The sequence below is a fragment of the Globicephala melas genome, chromosome 12 (assembly GCF_963455315.2).
Source record: "Globicephala melas chromosome 12, mGloMel1.2, whole genome shotgun sequence".
Taxonomy (NCBI): Eukaryota; Metazoa; Chordata; class Mammalia; order Artiodactyla; family Delphinidae; genus Globicephala; species Globicephala melas.
In genome coordinates this window covers 2,278,079-2,300,948 of record NC_083325.1, presented here as the reverse complement: position 1 = coordinate 2,300,948, position 22,870 = coordinate 2,278,079, and the positions used below count along the sequence as shown (strand labels likewise).

Sequence of the window (22,870 nt, the reverse complement as noted above, 5' to 3'; positions counted from 1 at the left end):
TCTTGTCTTTACGGGTTGAACTGTGTTACGTTACATACTCTTCAAAAGGTATCGATGGCTATAAAATTGGACTCAAAGGAACTGAGGCAAAACAATAGAGAATTTAAAAAATTTTCTGAGTGTGTTTGTTCTTCAGTTACCTTTCTACGATTCTAATCGTGAACCTCTGTGTAAGTGCAGACGCTATCAATTAAATGCGGAAACTAGAAACTAACAAAGATAACTGACGTGTCATGTTCCCCAGAAATGGGGAACTCCCAGTCTCTCTCACACTCTCTTCCAAATTCTGAATAGAGGAGAGTTTACAAGACGCCGGTCAGCAATATTTACAGCAGAATAAAGAGAAAGGGAGTTCTCCCAGGGAGGTGAGCGCAAGGCGATGTGCAGCTGTGATGCAGTGGGGCTTCAAGCAAAGCAAAAAAAAAAAATCCCAAAGCAAGTCACCACCTGCTCTAAAGCTGCTTAAATTCCTTCTGCCATGATTAATCATGGTCTTCGAAAACCAGGGAGAAGTGTGGCTTTACTTGGCCCTGGGGGCCTCTGAACCAATGCTCCTTCCTAATTGGTAGCAGCCGCGACTCGGCCTGGCCGCAGGCTTGTGTGACACACACACAGCGTGATTACGAGTCTACTTAACGTCAGCTCGGGGACACTGGCACCCCAGGCTGCGAGTCCAGACCTGGGCCTTGTTTTTCCAACTTCTTAAAAATTTCACATTCAGCCTCATTCCCAAGAGCCAGTGGGAGGAGGTCTGGGCTGTGCAACCTGATGATAAGGGTGTCGCCCCATCTCAAGACGGCTCTGGAGTATCGGCTACTCCTCGAGGACACGGAACAACGATTCCTTTCTATCAAGTGGGCAGTGCCCCCTGAAGGTCACGGCCAGGTCAGCCACCTGTGAGGATGTGTGAGGGCAGCACCAGGGTGGGCTGGGCACTGAGGGGACTCAGGGGCATTAGACTAGACCGCAGGTTCCCGGGGAAGCAGGGGCCCTCCCGAGCTGCCAGCCCCGCAGATGTGGGGCTTCAGGCAGCAACATCAACTCTCATCTGCATCTCCAGCCAGCCTGCCTTCCTGCCCTGCAGACTTCAGATCTGCCAGCCGCTAGGACGGCAGGGGCAAGGCCTTAAAATAAATCTTTCTCTCTACACGTATCCCACCGGTCTGTTTCCCTCGAGAGGCCAGACTAACAGGGGTGTTCTCCAGGGCTCAGGAATGGATTTGAAGACAGTACAGAAGGGAAGATGGAAGCCCAGGCTGCAGCTGGGGCCCAGAGGCTGGGTGTGTGCCAACCTTGGAGGTGACGGTGCCCACCAGATCAATGCTCTCACCAGCTGTCGGGCTCTCCGCAGAGCCCAGGGACAGGGATTTAGTCCTTGAACGAGTGACAATTATCATCCTGCAAACTCCTGTTTGGAGCTGCCCCCTAAGGCTCGTCGCCCGGTGGGGTTTCCCCTGCGCTCCTTCCTGCTCCTGCCACATTAAGGGGTCATCAGGGGTGCAGGCTCGGCTGGGAGCTGTCAGTGCACAACGTGGGCTCTGCAGGAGGTGGGTCCTGAGACCGGGCCGGTGAGAGGGCCGCGGGCTTCCCTTTCCCGGGCCCCCAGCTCCTCGGAGGATGCCCATCTCTGCTCTGAGTCTCTGCAAAGGAGACCTCTGCTGGGATTCCACCCGCCGGGGGTCATTCAGTCCCAGGGAAGGAAGAAGACCTAAGACTTTCCGGAAACACAGCGCAGGAGCGGCCACCCTGGGGGCGGGGGGCCGCGGGGACCCACCTATCTCTTCGCCCAGGGACGAGTTGAGGATGGCGCCGGCCGACGTGACCACGGCGCAGGTCCGGAGCCCGCGCGGGAGCAGCCGGCCGAGCGGCACGGCGGGGACCAGCGCGCGCCAGCCGAGCGCCGAGAAGGGCGGCTCGCTGCCATCCAGGGTGCGCACCCGCACGCGGCCCCGCAGGGCGCACAGCAGCTCCGCGCGGCTCCGCCCGGCCGCCCGGCGCCCCCGGAAGTTCACGCCGTGCTTGTTGGCGCGCAGGTAGGCGCCCATGGCCTTCTGCAGGCGCGGGTGCAGCATCCGCGCCGACGCGTCGCCCTTCCAGAGCTGGCGCAGGAGCGCCCGGGACGTGGACGAGTACAGTCGCTGCCCGTCCTCGCCCACCCAGGGCGCCGCGCTCCGGCTCTGCCTCCGGGCCCCTCGCTTCGCCCACCGCCCCCGGGCGCGGCGCGCTAACAGAGCTCCCTCCGGGCCCCCCGACGTGCCCGGAGCGGTGTCCTTCGGCGGCAAAGCGCTTTGCGATGTTCTCCCCGTCTGGGGCGAAAGGAAGTCGTCTTCATTTTCAAAGCCGTCTGGGGCCCACGCCCGCACGTCGCCTGGCCCCGCGTGCAGGGGGCCATACGGGTGTCTGCGGGGCAGCCCCCTGCGAGCGTCCGCGCCCTCGGGCAGGCCCTCCGAGGCGCCCATGATGGCCCGCTGCCTTCCCTGCGCGGGCAGCAGCCTCCTGGTCTCCAGGAAGGAGAAGGAGCTGGGCGCGGGCTGGGCAGGGTTGCTGTCGGTGAAGTACAGGAAGATCGCCAGAAAGAGGAGACCCCAAGCGAATATCCCGCAGAGCATTCCTTGTCTCCATTGCTTCAAGTGTGGTTTCATGGCAGGTCTGCGGGGTCAGCACCTGGAGTCCCGAGGCGGCGGGAGGCGGGATGGACCTGAAAAACAGCCGGGTGTCACGGTGAGGTGCGCGGGACAGCGCTGGGGACAGTCTCTTTAGAGGGTCTCAGGAGGGTTAGAAGGGGCATCAGAATCCAGGGTCATCCGGAGCTTCGGCCACATTCGGGGGTCACACGCCCCCCACCCTCACATCTGCAAGACAAAGGGTCCCACTGAGGCAGGACGTAGATGCCGCCCCCCAAGGTAAGCAAGTGATTTGTCCCCTGGGGCCCGATACTCCCAGACGAGAATAGCAGGACAATCGAGACAGGAGGCTGGGCCCTGCCCAGAGAGAAGGGAAGAGACCACAGATTCCTCATTCTGGAAGTCAGGAGACCTCCCTGATTAGAAAGCTCCTTGGAGGTCAAAAAGGGAGTGATGTCAAGTCTACCCATAGGCCTCTCCACTAGAATCCATCTCGGCTAAGAGATGCACACACACACACGGGGAGGACCCTGAGATAAACCAGATACGGACTCAGAACCAGGCAAAGCAAGATGACCGGCCAAAGGAAACCCGGAAGAAATGCCCCATGTGAGTGATTCAAACTGCCACGAGGGCACGACTCTCTCTCTGAGTCCGCCCGTGTGTCTATCCACGCGTACTTTACCCTCTTCCTCCTAATAAACACTCTACTTGTTTCACTACCTTCTGTCTTTGTGGGAATTCTTTTCTGCAAAGCCGAGGGGCCAGGGCCTTGTCACTGACCACAGGTCTCGTGGCTTGGAGTCCGTGCTCTCACTGCCACGGCCCGACCTCGATCCCTGGCTGGGAACCGAAACCCTGCTTCAAGCCGCTGCCGGCCGAGGCCAGCCGAGGTCACCGCCACCTCAGCTGAGGGTCTTGGGAGAGGGGAGACGCGGTGGGTGCACCTTGGAAAACCTCTGGAGGCGTCTCAGTGATGTGTCCACCTCCCCACCGAGGGCTGCTTAACCCGGGCCCATCCCAGCAAGTCCCATCCCGCAGCTGGGTTACAGATTCCAGTTTGGCGAAGCAGGCCGGAGGGCTCAGCGGAGTCCGCCCTCTCGCACCTCTCATCAGACCACCACAGGCTCACAGCTCAGATACTGTACAGCAGCACGGCGGGCTCTGCGTTTCACGGGAAACTTCCAGAAGGGCCCCAGTAAGCGATGACCCAGGGACTGCGGCTGCAGGGGAAGGTGATGTCGAGGTGTCTGTGAACCTCAAAGCAGCCCCCAGATAATCGCCCTCACCGTGAGCCTCTGATGGAGTAAAAGGGACAGATGTCAAAATTCTAAACAAGGGAGGAGATGAGAGAGCTAGGCGAGCCTCCAGCTGGGAAAGGGTGAGGAAGGAGGCTGAGATGAAAGGACAAGATACAACAGAGTCAGAGAGAAGAACCCTCTTCTCCACTCAGTGGCTCAGCCCACGATGATCGCCTTTTTGTTACTCAGGTAGCAAGCACAGTGCTTGGCGCTAAAGGAAACAACAAAATATCAATAAGAAACGCACCTAACGCGGCTGAGAGCAGATCACGGAGTCGTCATAGTGGCCCTCGCTCTTTCCCCCGTCCCTATATGAGCCAGTCTTCACAGGGGGCCTCTCCTATCAGTATGGAGGGTCCTCAAGAACTAAAAATAGAGTTGCCACATGATTCCGCAATTCCACTCCTGTCAGGAAAAACTCTACTTAGAAAAGATACATGCACCCTTATGTTCACAGCAGCACTATTCCCAATAGCCAAGACATGGAAACAAGCTAAATGTCCATCAACAGATGAATGGACAAAGAAGATGTGGTACATATATATAGTGGAATATTACTCAGCCATAAAAAGAACGAAATAATGCCATTTGCAGCAACATGGATGCAACTAGAGATCATCATACTAAGTGAAGTTAGTCGGAAAGAGAAAGACAAATACCATATGATATCACTTATATGTGGGATCTAAAATACGACACAAATGAACTTATCTATGAAACAGAAACAGACTTGCAGGCATAGAGAATAGACTTGTGGTTGTCAAGGCGGTACGGGGAGGGAAGGATTAGGAGTCTGGGGTTATTAGATGCAAACTATTATATATTGATCTACATATATAGTAATGCAAGCAAAGCCTTGGAAAAGGACAAACATAAGGAATACTAAGTGAGCTGCGGGAGCTTTAAGCTGGACAGCCCAGAGCGCAGCACAGGCCGGCCCTGAATAAGTACTGGCTGAAAGAATGATGTGTGTGTGTGTGTGTGTGTGTGTGTGTGTGTGTGTGTGTGCGCGCGCGTCGAGGGTGGGAGCTCTGTGTCTGCAGGTGTGCATAGCTGTGTGTTGGTGACGGTGTTGGAAGAAGTGGGGAGACCATTTGGGGGGAAACCAGGCTGGGAAGCTGCCCTTCCAGCCTTGGGGGTGGGGATGGGGGCCTACTGGCAAGTCGGGGCCACGTGCTGTGTGAGGTGCTGGTGGCAGGGGCTTTCAGGGGAGTGGGGGGCAGGGAGGAAGGAGGGAGGAAGTGGAGTAAGGGGGGCCTCAGCAACAAGCAGACACCCCGGAAGCCCGTCTGATGGGAGGGGCTCGTAGAGGGGACCCTCCCCCACCTCCAGGCCTCCAGGAAAACCAGGAGGCAGGTGACGACAAGACCGTAATGCAAGGGCAGGGGTTTTACTCACATAAGAACTGAAATCAAAGTGGGTGATCCCTAGGGCAGTGTAGTCACCTGGGGACGCTATACACCGTCTCTGGTGGAAAAGAAGATGTGCGAAAGTGAGAAGCCCACATGCCTGTTACAGACGGACACGGGTCCTTTGCCCTCTTCCCATGGAGAGGTGAGTCTGTGTCTCCCCGCCTTGAGCAGGGGAGGGGCTCTGACCGGGTACCAGGCCCAGGTGCAGCAGCTTCCACGTCCTGCCTTTAAAACGCTCACGGTGGGGGAGGTAGCCACCAGCAAAGACAGACGTCTCTCTCACCCGAGTCCACCATGCAGTGAGGAAGCCCGAGCTAGCTGCGTGGGAAAGGCCACGTGGACCGAGAGAGGTCCAGCCAAGCCCGGGCTGCCCAGCTGCCCCAGCCTCTCAGTGCCTCGGAGTCCAGCCCAGTGGAGCGTTCAGATGACTTCAGCCCTGGCCAGCCTCTGGCTGCAGCCACACGTCAGACCCCAAGTGAGAACCCAGCGGAGCCCAGTTAACCCACAGGACCAGGAGTGATCGTGACAGGTCGCTGTTCTGAGCCGCTAAGTCTGAGCTGATCTGCTGCATCAGAAACGACGACTGGAGCAATGCCAGATGAGGGGAACCCAGAATGCATCCAACAGTCCAGCCCCTCCGAGGGTTATGTGAAAGCAACATTCAGTGACCTGTTTCAGTTGTGGCTACTTAACGGTGTTTGCTTTACCCCGTAGTCACGTGAAAGCAAGCCTGTAGATTTCCCTCGCAGTCAGACATCAAACCCATATACAGAACGTGGTCTCACGAAGCCAGAAACAACGATGCCAAAAAAAGAACGTACAAGAAATAATGCCAGGGACTTCCCTGGTGGCGCAGTGGTTAAGATTCCACCTGCCAATGCAGGGGACACGGGTTCGAGCCCTGGTCAGGCAAGATCCCACATGCCGCGGAGCAACTAAGCCCGTGAGCCACAACTACTGAGCCTGCGCTCTAGGGCCCGCGAGTCACAACTACTGAAGCCCGTGTGCCACAACTACTGAAGCCAGCACGCCTGGAGCCTGTGCTCTGCAACAAGAGAAGCCACCGCAATGAGAAGCCCACGCACCGCAATGAAGAGTAGCCCCTGCTCGCCGCAACTAGAGAAAAGCCCACGTGCAGCAACAAAGACCCAATGCAGCCAAAAATAAAATAAATAAATAAATAGACAAATAAATAAATCAAAAAGAAAGAAAGAATGCCAGCAGCTTACTTGCTCCGTGCCAGACCCTGTGCTCACTTAATACTTTTTCTGGATTATCTCATTTGGTCTTCCCAGCACCTAGTAAGGTAGGAAATACTGCGATGTCCATTTTATAGATGAGGAGGTTGAAGCCCAGAGAGGTAAAGTAACTTGCCCAAAGCCACAGAGATAACAAGCAGCAGATAGCACATAAAAACCCATCTGCTCACTTTTTTTTTTTTTTTGCGGTACGCGGGCCTCTCACCGTTGTGGCCTCTCACGTTGCGGAGCACAGGCTCTGGACACGCAGGCTCAGCGGCCATGGCTCACGGGCCCAGCCGCTCCGCGGCGTGTGGGATCCTCCCGGACCGGGGCACGGACCTGCGTCCCCTGCATCGGCAGGCGGACTCTCAACCACTGCGCCACCAGGGAAGCCCCATCTGCTCACACTTTTAACACTAAGTTCTGATTCCATCTGACTGTGCCAGACGAGGCCATCTATTCTAAATACGCCTTCTTAAGCTGTCTGTGGGGAAGGATCATTCTCGCCCTAAACTGTCGCAATCTGAATACTTTCACATTTCCATTCCTGACCGTCTCGGCAATGTCCCCATGCTGGGAAAGCTTCTCAGGGCTCACCAAGTTCTGTCCGTAGCTCATCAGTGAGCAGTATGCAGGCGGGCACTGCCTGGGGACCACACTTTGAGCAGAATCTGCTAAATGATCTTCCTAAACCTGTCCATTGAGGAGCCAGTGCTTCAAACTGTGATGCTCCAGCCTGACGATCTAAAAGCTGTTTCCAGGATTTCAACATTTGTATTAGAAAGCACAAAATTACACTTAATAGCAGTTATCCTGCTTCCCCCGCAGCTGAGTGCCGTGCAATACAGCTCTGACACCAACCACTGCAGTTAGCGGGCACCCCACGGGGCGAGGACTCAGTCCCAAGAGACTGCCCCCCACTTCCGACACCAGCCTGAAGCAGGGTCCCCAGGCCACCTGCGCTTCCTGCAACGGGGAAGAGTCAAATCCGACTCCATGTTGGCTCTGTTTCTTTTACTTTCATCTTCGCTTTCCGCTGCCTTTGTTCACTGAAAGGAGACTGTACACAGTGGCCTGCCTCGGGGAACCCCGCCCCTCCGCCTGAAGGTTAAACCAAAGTGCCTTTGTTCAGGAAAGCATCCGGACCCTGTCCACCTGCGGATGGCGGCAAGAAAGAAGAAATGAACACAAATGAACCCAGCCTCCCCGAGGCTGGCCTTTCCAGGGCATATCTGCAAGTCTTACGGCCTTTTCACTTTACTTCCTCATGTTCTCCCCCTCTCTGTTCTATTGAAGAAACTGGCATCCAAACCCCGATAAGATGGTTATTTTGAGACACTAGTCTGCCATCTTCTCGCTCTGCCCGTTTTCTGAATAAAGTCGTATTCCTTGCCTCGGCACCTCGTCTCCGATTCATGGGCCTGTTGTGCAGTGAGCAGTGAGCTCGGACTTGGTAACATTCTGACTGTGTGGCTACCAATCTGGGGGCTTCCCCATGACACCCTCAGGTTTGAAAACTTGCTAAAAAGACTCGCAGAACTCAGGAAAGCGCTAAACGAATGATCACAGTCTTTTGGGAAGGGCTACACAGAGTCCAAGGTCTGGGTGGGGCTCATCCCAAGGGCAGAGATTCCATGTCCTCTACCCTTGGTGTGGAGGAACGTCACCCTCTTGGGACATGAATGTGTTCACCAACCACAAAGCTCTCCTGAGCAGTGGACCCCCGAGTTATGCTGGGGTTTCGTTAGGTGCACATCACGGAGCTAATCGTTGGCCATGTGACTGAATTCGCACTCCAGTCCCCCTCCCACCCCCGGAGGTCAGGCTGGCCCAAAGCCCCTCATCACAGGGTTTGCCTTTCTGGTGATCGGCCCCCATCCTGGGGGTCACCAAGAGTCACTTCAGTAGCATAACAAAGATACTCCTGTAAGTCAGGAAATTCAAGGGTTTTAGAAGCTCCATTCCTAGAACTGGGACAAAGACGAAATCATTACAGCACAGCAAGGTTGTAGTAGCTAATTTAAAAGGCAGTCTTTTCTGGCTGGAATCCTTCTTACCTGGCTGCCTGCACTGAGAACAGCTCTGAGGCTCATCCTGGTGGATCACTAAAGAATAGGAAACAGAGGTTTCTTATTCCAGCATTCGCTTGAGAGACTATTTTTAAATCTCAAAGTGGGGCGTGTACCCAGGGCTGCGGTGGGGGAAGCCTTGACCTGCCGGGAGGAGCTGGGGGCCAGCGCACCCTAGGCCAGCCGACCCCCAGCTGCCTCCATTCAGTGGGGTCAGGAGGCCACGGGAACTGGGCTGGGAGGGGACCCGCCACATCTCAGGGCAGGGCTCAGAGCCTCACACACAGAGCCTGCTTTACACGGAAACGTCTGGCTCCCAGCCGAAGGCTCGAGAAGCTGTCTCCTTCGTGGGGGATGAGAGACATGAAAGGGAGCGAAGTAATGAGAGGAGGTACGGGGACTCAGAGGGAGGAAAGGAAAAGCCCTGCAGGACGGATGGGGCTGTGAGGGGCCAGGACTCTGGGGGAGACGGGGTCCCCTCCACCTGGTGCCCTGAGAGATGGAAAGGGCAGGGTCTGTGAGGCCTTGAACGCTGAGAAAAGAACAGCATACCAAGGCACAGGATGCCTTCTCAGCAGGTGAGACCTGCCTGGTGCTCGGTAATACCAGAAGGCGTGGGCTCGCAGCCCCGCTCCGGGTGAGGCTTCAACTGTTAGCAGCACCCTCTGTCACTGCAAACCTCTCTGTCAATTACGGGAACATCCTCCCAAACGAGGAAACCTCAAGGCAGCGCAAATCCTCTGCTAGCAAAATGCTGTAGGAATCAGGACATGTGTCATGGCCCCAGTCACCAGCATCTGTGCAAAAATCCAGGACACAGAGAGGTGGAGGATGCCGTCCAAGTCCGAGCCGCGGACCAGTCTTTTCCTTAAAATAACCGAAGAGCCTAATAGGAAGACATGTTGGATAAACAACAGAAAAGACACACCTTTCCCCACTAGCACAGTACATCTGGAATACTGTAATGATACAGCTCAACAGGCAGCATCCGTTACCCTTGCCGCTCCGTTCCGTCACCAGCAGGGGGACAAATTGCATCAGGGAGATACAAATAGAGGCCCCCAGGCGATGATGAAAATGGGCCCCCGATCACGGGTTCATGCAGCCTCGTCGGGGATGAAGACAGTGACTGAGGCTTCCGAGGTCCTGCCAGGTTCCCGGGAAGAGGACTGGCAAGGTTAGATGCCTCGTCTGTGCCGTGTGGCTTTCTCTTCTCTCCCATAGCAATTCCAACATTACCACCCGGCCGTGCTAGGGCACAGATTTCAAGTGGATGGTCTCTGCCTACTTGAACCAATTTTCTCTGATCGCACCTTTCTCCCACTTTCTGTCGCCCTTCTAGCCAAGCCTCTAGGAAGCCTGTACGATAACACAGAGACAATGATTAGAGACAAAACAAAAAAGTGACCCACTGTGAGAAATCATTTTGATGGTTCTACCTGCTCCGGAATTCCGCTGCCCAAATCTTAGCTACTAACTCTCAAAGAAACGCGTCCCACTGCTGCACAGATGTTAGAGGAGCATGAGAGCATTTAAGTGTTTCTTCAAGTCATTCAGAAAGAAATCACATTCCCCAAAAGGCACAATTTATGACAAGCTGTCCAATGAAATTATGAAATGTAAGCACCACCACAGACAGACATTACGTACGATGCAGCTGTGGATTAATACCTTCTTATTTCGTTAAAGGTTAGGAAGTTACTTCCGGGCTGCCCCGTTTGAATGATGTCCTTCCTACACCCTGAGGTTGACAAGCTTGGTCACTGGTTTTCTTGAATGTAGTTTTTTTTTTAACACACGTTGATTGGTGCGTCTGCTACAACTGCCACCTGGCCAGCTTTTCTCTTGGTTGGAGAAACACTCGTGCCTTTTTTTGTGTATAGAAGTTGTCTCAGTTAAATCTAAGTATTTGTTTTAGCTCTGAAATAATAATAAAGAAGATTTAGTGTGTGAGCTATAGTGAGGCACTCATGGATCTTAATAGCCTTCAGGAGTCATTTTCTTTCAAGAATCACTTTTCTAAAATTAGCTCTCATCACATGTCCAAGAACACACTCGGCCTGCAGAGCACGGGGAGGGTGCCGTCCCAGCCTCTTCACCGCCTCAGGGGGGTCCTTTCACAAAGGACCCAGTTTCTTTTCTTTTTTCATTTTCTATAAATGCAAGGAGTCCTCAAGGCCACTAAGGGTCCCCTCCCTAGTGCATTCCCTCTCCATCCCAGCCCATTCTTAAGCTAACGTCTACAAGAACAGAAAGAAAACGTCAGCAGGGTCGAGCAGAGCTCAGTGGTGGTGGGAGGGTAGCCCCTTCTCTGCACCTCCCGCCTCCGCAGGACTGCAATTCATCCTCGGGGAGGAAAGGGCAGCCACAATGCTGGCAGCTTCTGGCCAGTCTCCTCGTGACCCCAGGCCCCAGCAAGAACGGAGCAGTCCCGGATGGGGGGAAGGATGCCGCGAGGGCTGGACCACTTGAGGGAGGTCGCTTGGCAAAGGTATAAGTTATAAAAAGTAGTGCCAGGCTTTCCCTTAGTTCAAAATTTGGATGCTGGGGCAGTGTCAGTGCAGACGAGTGTGAGCTACTTGAAGCTGTGTGAGAGGCTCCCAGCAAAAGTAACTGGTGTCGTGCACTCGGGTTAGGTCAGGTCGGACTAGGTTGGTATCATGAACGGTAGCTGTCAGGGTGGTGGACCTGCCGTCACCAGGTGCCCCCACGGGCCAGACACTGCACCCAGGGCCTCATCTACACCGTCTCATTTTAATTCTTCATTTTTAGTTTAACCTTTATAACAAACTCCTTTACACACATTATTATTCTCATTCAGCTCTGAGTGGTTCCTTTCCCGTACACTGTTCCAAAACCCTGTCTTTTTGCACTATATCTTGAAGCCAGGGAAGGTGCACCACGCTTAAAATTTTAATGCAATTTTTTTCCCTTCTGCCACAAAGTACCATATGCTGCATTTCAGCCTAGCTCCGCGCGTTTTCCCTAACATCCCTCTTTACGTTCAGTGGATACACGATCCTCCCAGGTGGGCCTCAGAACCACACAGCTCCGTGCTGGCGGTCACTGCAGAGAGCTTCGCCTGGCACATCAACCACGCGGCTTCTGCCCAGTCAGAAGGGGAGGCCGGCTCCCTGGCATTGCCAGAGAGGCTCCAGGTGTGAAGGCTCGTGATCGCAGGGGATTTGCTCTCTTGGTAGGAAGACAAACGATGACTCTGACTGCCTCCTCTGTCCCAAGGTGGGTGAGTGTACATAGGAGCGACCAGGACTGAAGTCATCCTGGGCTGCGTCAAAGGGGAGGGGACCAGAGGCGGGCACTGAGGGACAGCGCGCTGTGGGAGGGGGTAGCCACCTCCAGCCAGGGCAGTGCCTGAGCCAGGGCTGCCTGGTGAGCAGATGGGTGAGCAGCAGCGACGGGATCTCCAGCCAGACAAGGATGTGCCCTGTCGTTGAGGTCCTGGGGCCATCTTTCTGGGTCAGTTGGTCAGCAGTCCAAGGTCTGTCCTCGGGTGGCAGGGCAGATGGGAAAGGGTTTAGAAGGCAAAGGCGAGCGGCTCTGGGCAGCTTTTAGCTTCCGGGGCTTTCTGCAGGGAGGCGGCAGGGGCTCCAGGGCAGGGGGAGGCGTTCCTGATGCCCGTCACTGGCTGTGCAGAGGTGTGCAAGCTGCCCGCCAGCTGGGGTCTCTGGCTGCCTCCATCACAGCCGTCTGTTGCAGACACGGTGGTCTGTTTGTTTTGCAATCATTATTAGTGGAATATTTACGCTTTGTACCAACCATGTGCCACAAAGGCTCACGGCTGCAGCAGTAAACTAGCTTCACACTCATGCTGAAGCGTCAGGATGGGAGACTGCGTACCTGCCACTGAGATGTAAAATTTCCCCCCATCCCTCAAATGTAAGTGGGCTTCGCAGTGGGGGTGCCGGTGTCCGGCAGGCGGTTCTTACAAGGAGGCCTCTGTACCAGCAGAAGCCCCCTTCCTTAGGAAGAGCGGGCCTCCCCTTCTCGCCCGAGAGGCGTCCAGAGCATCACCGTGGGCAGGCAGGGAGTGCGACGCGGTGGGGAGGGGTGCTGGTACCACGCAGGAGGCAGCTCAGGGCCACCGTCCCCGGCCACACTCTGCGCGTTGCACAGTGAGACGGATGCCTCTACAGCGTGTGGCTGACCACGAGGCCCCGGGATGGGACAGGCTGTTCACATCCTCCTTGTCACCTTGGGTAATCCTTTAAGCCTCAGTTTCTGCATTCCGCGAGTGTCATACACAGCCTGGTCCTCATTGGTCTACGAGACTTAGCACAGTGACTGGCTCACAGTGAGAGCTCAGGAAATAGTATTTTTCAGTCCAGGTTTTGGATCTCTGTAAAAGTAACCCAAGCCTGGATTTCACTGTGTGACTATTGGTCCCATGTATATACCCTCGAGGGTTCACTGGTGGGCATCCCTTCAATGACCCCAAATGGACGTGCCCTGGTTTAGATAAACACCTGGCCCCGATCAAGCGGACAAGCACTAAGTGAGCCCCAGTAAACCCCCTGCCTGACGTTTCGGTCGTAAGAAGTAGGCCCATCATGGACTGAATACCTGATGAGCATATCTTCTAATGGCTTCGTCCTGCTCAGAAGTTTTTTCTAATTTATGCAGCTGTAATTCAACAAATATTTATTAAACCTAATGTCAGACTGAATAGATATCACCTGATTCTTTGCCCTTGAGGAAATAAAGTACATTCTTGGGGGAGCATTAGATTTAAATTCTTGAGCAGCAGACCAAGGAACGAAAAGTATACTGAAGATTCAAAATCCAAAATCTCTCTGCAGTCTGGAACTGGGGCATCTCACAAGAGCCCAGAGACGAGAGGCTGCTTCGGAGACCCCCTCTCGCGAGACTTCAAACACCCCACGCGGCACTTGAGTCCCGTCAGAAGGAAAGTGTCTTATGTGGGCAAAAGCCGCCTCTTAAAAAACCAAGCTCACTGCTCTAGCTTCATCTCCAAAGACCAGTGCGGATGAATCTCAGAGAAATGTTGACGGGAAGACAGGAGCTGCAAAAACAAACACAGCACGTCCTGCTGTTTATGTAAACTCTGACAACCCGATACAAGCTACAGCTAGAAGCTCCGCTGGGGAGGGAGGGAAATAGCCTGGGTGACAGGAGGGGCAGATCCTGAGTTATCACTCAAATACGTTCTGTCTCATCAAGACAAGATCTGGAGGAAGACGGCAAAATATTCATATCTATTCAATCTGGGTACCAGAAACTCTCTTACTATCTTCTCTACTTTACGCAGGCTTAAAGTACTTATGATTTTAAACATAACAAAAGTTGTCAACATAAAACTTGTCCTGAAAGTTGTAAAAACAAGAAAGAGAACTCATTAATTGTGTTTATACTTATGTCTCTATTTCCTAATCCCTTTAGGTCATGATTCCTGCTAATACATCGGCACAAAATAGAAATCGAACATTGTACGCCGGATGCCAGCTTGGGTTAAAACTTTCATGTGACAATGTTATCAGTCTGGAAAAGAAAAACTTAAAAGCTAAAGTGATTTACGAAGGCATAAAAGAGCTCGGAGCTCACAGTGGGCTGGGAGAAACACATTAATTTTTGTGTTTTAAAACACCTATACACACATATCACGGAGTGAAATAGAAAACCAACCCGAAGATTTAATATAAAACATGAGACTTCAAAGACAATTCTCAGTGTGGAGCTTTCAACTCTGCCCTGTGAGCTTCAAAGCCAAGTTCTCCATCCGCAGAGCCCCCTGTGCAAAGGTGTGAGGGGCTAGGGTGGACTCAGCGGACATCAGGACAGCCCAGACGTGCTTCAGATGTTTTCTCTCTAGCTTGCTTCTCCAGTTTTCATTTTCAAGACCAGTAGAAAGTTTCCAGGTTATGAAATCATTTCTGAAGTTTCTAACTCTGAGGACTGGCCACTCATTACAACATCCCCTAATTGTCACCCACCCCGGGTCACGGCCAATCACCGGGTCACTGTGCCCATGTCAAGAGCCAGACAATTGTTTTTGTATCTGGTGTGTGTGTGCCCACGAGCACAGCGCTGATCTTCCATTACTTCCTTCATTCGTAAATTCCACAGATGTCTGGACACCTGCTACGTGCTGGATTCCAGGTGTACGATGCTGAGCAAATCAAAGAATAACCCCCCCCCCCCCCCCCCACTGAGCCTAAAGTGATTTGGGAAAGACAGACACCAAGTACGTAAGTAAGTCTGGCAGGACACTGTGCATCCTAACTGATGGTTTCCACTTTCCCTTTTGCCCCTGACTTTCCTCCCTTCACAGGGACAAACAGAAGACTTCCCATGCCCAAGGATGACAGTCACAGAGGAACCAGGAGCCCAGTACGTAAATTCTTGGAGTTTAAGTTCAAAAGCTGTATTTCAAGGGGTGGGGAAGGGGAGGACAAAAATTTGGAAGGATACTTGCTGAGCCGGTTTCTCTTGCCCAAGGGGAGATAAAAACTCTCTCTGGGCTGATGGAAAAGGAATTGAAACAGAAGAGTGAGACACATGTGCTGTGCGTCTGTTTATTGAAGTCTAGTTGATTTCACTATTGTGTTAGTTTCAGGTTACTGCACAGTGATCCATGTATATATATCTCTATCCCTATATGAATTGAGTAGAGTTCCCTGTGCTATACAGTAGGTCCTTGTTGTTTATCTATTTTATATGTAGTAGTGTGTATCTGTTAATCCCAAACTCCTAATTTATCCCTCCCCACCTTCCCGCTTTGGTAACCGTAAGTTTGTTCTCTACGTCTGCAGGTCTATTTCTGTTTTGTAAATAAGTTCATTCGTATCAGTTTTTTAGATTCCACACATAAGCAATATCATATGATATTTGTCTTTCTCTGTCTGACTTACTTCACTCAGTATGACAATCTCTAGGTCCATCCATGTGGCTGCAAATGGCACTATTTCCTTCTTTTTTACGGCTGAGTAATATTCCACTGTATACATGTACCACATCTTTATCCATTCATCTGTTGATGGACATTTAGGTTACTTCCATGTCTTGGCTATTGTGAATACTGCTGCTATGAACATTGGGGGGTGCATGTATCTTTTCGAATTAGAGTTTCATCTTTTCCGGATATATGCCCAGGAGTGAGACTGCTGGATCACACGGTAGTTTTATTGGTAGTGTTTTCAGGAACCTCCCTACTGTTCTTCATAGCGGCTGCACCAACTTACATTCCCCCCAACAGTGTTAGGAGGGTTCCCTTTTCTCCACACCCTCTCCAGCATTTAACGTTTGCAGATGTTTTGATGATGGTCATTCTGACCGATGTGGGGTGATACCTCATTGTAGTTTTGAGTTGAAATTCTCTATTAATTAGCGATGTTGAGCATCTTTTCATGTGCCTGTTGGCCATCTGGATGTCTTCTTTGGAGACAGAGTGGAACTTTTTAATGGAGATTTCATGTAGCTGGTTGCTTGCTCTCAACCCTCCTTGCTTCTTCCCCCTGTAAGACACGTGCGGTCTTGACCTCCACGAGGTACACGGCGTGCGTGTCCTGCTTGTCTCTCTGACCTCACTTCCCACACTTGGCTCAGGGGGCCCTGAGCACCAGGAGGCAGACCTGTCTTTTCTAAATGCTTAACCACTCGGGGAATGTAAAGAATGAAGGACTGGGAGACCAGGGCTTCAGGGCACGGCTCAGATGGGGGGCCTGGGGAGGTCCTGTGCAGGCAGTGAGGTGTTAGCCCAGGATAAACTGATGATGGGGAGTCAGGTACCCAGCCGCCAGGTGCATCACACACCGAACAAGAGCTGTGGAGGCAGGGCAGGGAGGAGTTAGCATGCTGAGGACTGAAATCTGGGTAGCCTCTGGGTAGATCACAGACCTCCCATAAAGTTCAAACCACCTGTTCCTTAATCTACACACACACCGGCCTCTGTGAAATATGCTAACAAGAACTTGTGAGAAACACTATAATTTTAGTGTCTTCATCACATCCAGTGACAGCAGTAAAATGCAGTGGGTTTCAACCTCCCCGTCCGAGCTCAGTAAAAACCTTCCCTCGCAGATCGTTTCAGCTAAAACCGAACGACACACAACTGAGATTTGGGAACTCAGACGTACGACTTCTGGACGTTTACTTTGTGACATACGGAACCAGGAAGGAGAGAAAAGTGAACGTAATAATATATCTACACGCCCCAGCCTTGACCGACGGCTCAAAAGTTTTGCAGGGCTTCAGCGGGACGGGGTGGTGGCACTGAGGGTGCACCCACGCCGAACGCCGGAACCCAGACCCGCCCCGGCGAGAGGCCTGCCCAGCTCAGGAAAGGTCAGGCGCAGAAGTTCAAGGAAGACCAGAAGGGTGAGACCGCAGCTGTGGCAAGTCATCGGAATCTGAACCGAAAGCCAGCTAGGATGACAGGGGAACAGTCCAGCAAAGGAGAGGAAGGATGCTGTCTGAAAACTGCGAGTTTCTGAGGTGATGGATGGGGTCACATCATCTGAATCCTGGTTCAATATCTGTGCCAAACAAGTATCTGGGAATCTCCCCACCCGAGCCCAGCCCAGCCCCTCCCTCCTGCTACTGTAATTTCTCTCTGGCCTGGAAAAGCTTTCTTCTAGCTTTCTTCTAATTCTTATTTAAGTCTGGCATATAAGCTGCCCATCCACTCCTGATGGGAATTCACACACACACACACACACACACACACACACACACACACACACACACAATGTACGAGCAATTATTATATGTCCAGGCACTGTGCTAGACGGTGGGGATTAAAAGGACAATACGACACAGTCTTGCCCTCCGTGATTCTATAATTTAGAGAGAATAACCGCTAACACTGTCTTCATGGTGCCTGTGTCAGCCAAGAGTATTTATTTCACTATTAAGTGGAAATGATGTTCATTTCTTCTTCTTTCTTACTCTATGTAAATACACAAATACTATTATAATTAGGGTCTCTGTATCTACTTTCCATACTAAGTGAAAGTTCTGTAGCAGAGAAAAATAAAATCACTGCTCCAACATTTATTCACTCATCAAACGTCTCTTATAAAAAGCACTCTGACCTAAGATTATTAGCAGTCATACCATATTAGTACATGCAGCTTAACCAAGACGCCAGCACCACGGCACCACGGTGATCAAACAGCTCCAATCTTTCCTTTGCCTCGCCTGCCAGTATGCATTTGTTCATTTTATTTCTGCTCTTGGCGAGATTTAAATAAAGGCTTTTTTCTTTGTTCTACAAATGTTTGCAGCAGCTATGTTACAATGACTTAACACAGCATTAACTCCAGTATAAATATACACTCCCAGATTGCTTTTTGAAAAAGGAAAATGTTTACAATCTTTATCACAGAAACACTGAATTCATCGGCCTAAAATTTATTTAAAATGTCAGATGAGTTTGATAAAAATCTGTATCGGAATTCATTTCTGAACAGTGTACAGTTATTACCTTGAATTCAAAGGAAAAGAATACACTATGTTCTGGTTTTCTCAGAATGTCAAGTTCAAGTTCAGCCATGTATGGCCCCTGTGGGTCTACTCTGCATTACTCGCTAAAAAAGCACCTCTCACTTGGTTGCCCTCCTCATTTGAGTATACATTTTTAGTCCCACTTCTACAGTAAAACAAAGTATCAGTTGTAAGTGAAGACAACTGCGAAGCGTGGACCGAGATGAATGCAATTTTATTATCTTTTACATTTAGTGCCTTTACGCGGGGACTAAACAGGTGGGTCACATAAGAAGAACGAGTTTCTAGAGGGATGCAGAGAAGGGCAGGAGAGAGAAGTGACTCAACACTTGAGAAAATACATCATTGAACTACTTTAAATCTAATTAATTTGATGAATAAAATATATTTCTACTTTACCCCCCCCCAAATAGAGGAACACAATGATAGAATGATGAGTTCATTGTTCACAATGTAAATGTGGTGTTTGTCTTGGAAAAGCCACAGAACATGAAATGCATGCTGATAATTTTTTCCCCTCCACCCGGGAGACTTGGGAGCTTTCACAAAAGCTGGGGGAGACCTTACAAAAACTCCCACTTCCTCTTTCTTGCATTGAGGTACCCACGGTCTGGGGACAGGCAGTGCGTCATCTGCGGCTACAGAGCTGGCTGGTGGTGGGCAGAATGAGAACGCAGGTCCCCGGGCTCAAGCTCACACCCTCATTCTGTCTTGTTCTCTGTCATTAAGAGATGGAAATAGATGGAAATACCTAAAACCCACAGAAATCTCTTCTACTAGCATCACACTCCTTGTTGTCTAATGATACTAAATAGATCGGATCATGGATTTTACTTCCACAATTTTATAAAGTTCAGTAGCTGAACAGAATGCTGCGGGAGTTGAATAGGAGGAACATTGAGAATCAAGTTACTATGCTGTAAAGTCTGTAGAATCATCCCAGTGGAGCTCAAGACATCTTGGGGAGCCCAGGTGGTCCCCCGTTCAAGGCACGGTGGTTCTGAGGTTGGCCTCGGAGCAGACTGCCACGAGGTGGCATCCAGGGCACACAGGCAGGACTCCTGGGGCCTGTGTCCCCGAGGAAAACACACTGGCAAATGGGGAGACGTGTGGGTCCCCCAGGTGCCATGGCAGGACCTGCGCTCCTTAATTAACCTCTGCTGTCTCTGCTCTGTCAACTGTAAGATAAGGAGTAACGACGGCCCTGAACATCTCAGGAGGTGATCGTGGGGACAGATGGAGACTGGGTGTCAGAGGGCTGTGAAGCTGGGAAGAGCCTTATTATTACCGTGTGTGTCCTCTCTTCCTGGTGGTGAAGACACTGAAGTAGAACGATACTTCTGTGTGTGCTGCTGCACGTATGTTAAAAATGAAACCTCCTGGGCTCTGCTCCAGACTTGCTGAACCAAAATCCCAGGGGCAGGGACCACACACCTGCATTGCAGAAGCTTCCCTTTGGATGTCGGCCCTCGGATGGGTTGCGTGAGTGACTGAAATCCAAGGGCGGGAGACAGGACAGGCCCTGCACCCCTGCCCCACCGAGCGGTCAAGAGGTGGTTTCGCAGCAAGCCCCAAACTACCCACAGAACTACCCACAGACGCCTGTCTGGCCACAATCTCACAATCCCCGTCCCCTTTCCCCAAACCAGCCTCCACCTTGACACCTGCAACCCTGCACCCCACACGCAATGCCCGGGTCACATCTAAGTGCCTCTGCAAGGGCTGTTTCCTCTGCAGGAAAACTGGGGCTGTCACCTTTCAAGAACCAGCCTGGGCATCCTTCCCTGGCCACTTTCTGGGCTACCCGGCGCCGCACGGGTGCCTGCTTCTCCTACAGGCAGAACCAACGGCGGAACTTTCCATGCCTGATGCACAGATAAATGAATGAAAGGAAAAAGAGAGTGTAATTATACTTAGAAAAATTTTCCCAGAGCGCTGAACACTATTACCTTTGCAAAACATATTCAGATTTCCATTCTACCGAAGAAAGATGTTAAGGAGCTGAGTCACAAACACCTAAATTCAAATACTTTTCCGACATGCATGACTTCACTGATAAGCTGTATAAATAAGGGCAAGTTATCCAACCAGAGACCAGGTTCCTCCCCTGCACGGCTGAGGTACCATCGTGCAGCTCAGCCGGACTTCCAGAGGATTTTCATTAGATTCTATACCAATCAGCGTACTGCCAGCAAGGTGCTCCAAGAACGTTCATCCCCTTCTTCCTTCTCCCCTTTCCCACACTTTCTAGTGGGTCTGGAATAGTCCACAATAGACACAGCTTGTAACAAACCTTCCAAAAGGAACTTCTCTGAATCTCATCCCCATTCAGTAATGTGCTGATAAGAGTTTTAAAATCGGCTCTCGGGGCGCTGTGGCCTCTCCCGCTGCGGAGCACAGGCTCCGGACGTGCAGGCTCAGCGGCCATGGCTCACGGGCCCAGCCGCTCCGCGGCATGTGGGATCCTCCCGGACCGGGGCACGAACCCGTGTCCCCTGCATCGGCAGGCAGACTCTCAACCACTGCGCCACCAGGGAAGCCCTGATCTGACTTTTAACATCTGCCCCTTTCTGTGGTGTAAGTATTTCCACCACGGCCAATTCCAAACTACTGACGTGTCGTCACTGAACTCAGAGTTGGGAAGAGATGCACAGAAGCTCATCTCGGGTCAGTATTTGTATCACACAGATGCAAATAGATGTAAAGGACTCCTGGAAGAGAGAGGACAGGAAATGGGACGAAATCATTAGGAACTGATGAGTTTTGAGAACTGACTACCTTTGTTTTTAATATAATTTAATAAGTGGCTCACGAAGTTCCGGAACATTGACAAGGAAGCTGTAGCAAACACCTCACCCCACCCAGAAAAAGCCGACTGTGCAGTGTTTACGCCAGGGCAGCCTGTTGGAGGGCTTTACACACGCGGGCTCCTTTAAACAAACGCAGGAAGTACAAGCTCAGACCTTCTACGTGGGTACGATACAGCTACAGACAGCCGGTGTCTGGATGGCAGTGACAGGCGCACGTGGACATCGGTTCTGCCGGTAAAGCCCCGGCTGTGGGGAGAGGGTCTCCAGCTCTACCGCTGCCAGGGCCCAGGCAACAGGACGGCGATGATAAAGCTGGTTTACTGGTGCCCATCACGTCCTGTTGTATACACTGCTATGTCTTTGCTTTTATCTTAGGTCCAGTCTCCTTGTAAGACTGGACCTAAGATAAATGATGTCCAAGTTTCAGGATCCACTAAGCCTCTGAGGCTCTCACTTTGCAGGTGAGGATGCTGAGGTGTAGAGGAAGAAGCCAGCTCCCCCGGGAAAGGGACAGGGACTGGAAGCCAGGTCTTGTACTTATATGAAACCGCTTGCTCTTCAAAGCACTGAAGGCGCTCTATTTTTTTTTTTTTTTTTTTTTTTGCGGTACGCGGGCCTCTCACTGCCGTGGCCTCTCCCGTTGCGGAGCACAGGCTCCGGACGCGCAGGCTCAGCGGCCATGGCTCACGGGCCCAGCCGCTCCACGGCATGTGGGATCTTCCCGGACCGGGGCACGAACCCGCGTCCCCTGCATCGGCAGGCGGACTCCCAACCGCTGCGCCACCAGGGAAGCCCTTAGGCGCTCTATTTTATTTGCTGTTCATCTGTACAGACACTGACTCATTTCCAAAGGGCAATGAGATTTATCCTCCGTGACTTACGGAAGCCTCCGTGCAGCCTGCTCGGTTCTGGACGTGACACCGAGTGCCCCAGGCTGCATCATCAGGCCGTCTGTGTTTGAAGCCTCGCTTGGCAGTTGAGAGGGTAAAGTCCACCGGGGCCAAGTGTGCCACTGTGTCAGCAGTAAATGGAGTCACTAAACCTGAGGACAGCCTGTGAGTTGTAGGTACTGTTACTGCCTCGATGTTACAAAGAAGAGACAGTGGCTAAGAATCCGTCCGACATCACCAGGGCCGGCTTCACGGGCACGTGGCCGGTAGCCCCATGGGAACCCACATGCAAAGGGCCAGCCTTGGTTTTCTGCTTCCCTCTCCCTGTCTTGGAGTTCTTCACAGCTGTGTCTTTGAGTCTGTGTGTTCTACGTGAAGCTGGATGGGAGAACGGGACCACGAAGCATGTGCTCCAGCAGAACAGACGTGCACAGCACACGTGTCCCACGTGTGACCACCAACCCTTGCGCCTCGTCCACATGCAGCAGCCGTGATGCCCCAGGAGCACGGATCCCCGGGCGCCACTGTGCCCGGCAGTTCAGCAAGACTCAGAGTGCGTGCACGGTGACATGTCACCTCTGGAACTAAGTGGGGGACCCCAGAGCCCCGGGCGGCCAAGCTTCCTGTTAGAACCAGAGCTTGCTCCAAAAGTGGAAAGAAACGCAATCGACCAAGGGCCCATACCATGTCCTTTCTCATCTCCCTTGGGTCCCTCAGCCGGCCCACTGTCACATGGCTGCTAAGTGGCAGAGTCAGGGTGGAGCCGGGCTGACCTCACATCCCACTGGCTTTGGCAGCATCTCCCTCAGCCTCCCTCGAAGGGCCGCGGGATTCGCGTAGTTTCAGAAAATGTTTGTCGTGATTCCACCGTTAGCGATCTGGACACCTGACCCTTATGTGTGTACCCCCTTTGACTTTTTCCTTTTTTTTCTTATTTTCTCTGCATCATTGAAGCTGCATTTTCTCCATTCACTGAGCAAATCATCACTCTGACCCAGGAACACACAACTATGTCACCCAACGGAGAATTAGCAAAGCGTCTA

At 52.1% G+C, this 22,870-nt stretch overlaps 1 protein-coding gene across 7 annotated transcripts in view; it reads right to left on the bottom strand.

The window, feature by feature from the left end:
* The window catches only part of ST6GAL2 (ST6 beta-galactoside alpha-2,6-sialyltransferase 2), a 63,911-nt gene that overhangs the window by 24,763 nt on the left and 16,278 nt on the right, over positions 1–22,870 (bottom strand). For all 7 annotated transcript variants that reach the window (XR_009566138.2, XM_060309276.1, XM_060309275.1 and 4 more), the window contains exon 2: positions 1,775–2,698. Coding sequence is in view for 6 of the 7 variants with exons in the window: in XM_060309276.1 (XP_060165259.1) it covers positions 1,775–2,642 (868 nt within the window). In the remaining variant the exon portion in view is untranslated. The remainder of the gene's footprint in view (positions 1–1,774; positions 2,699–22,870) is intronic.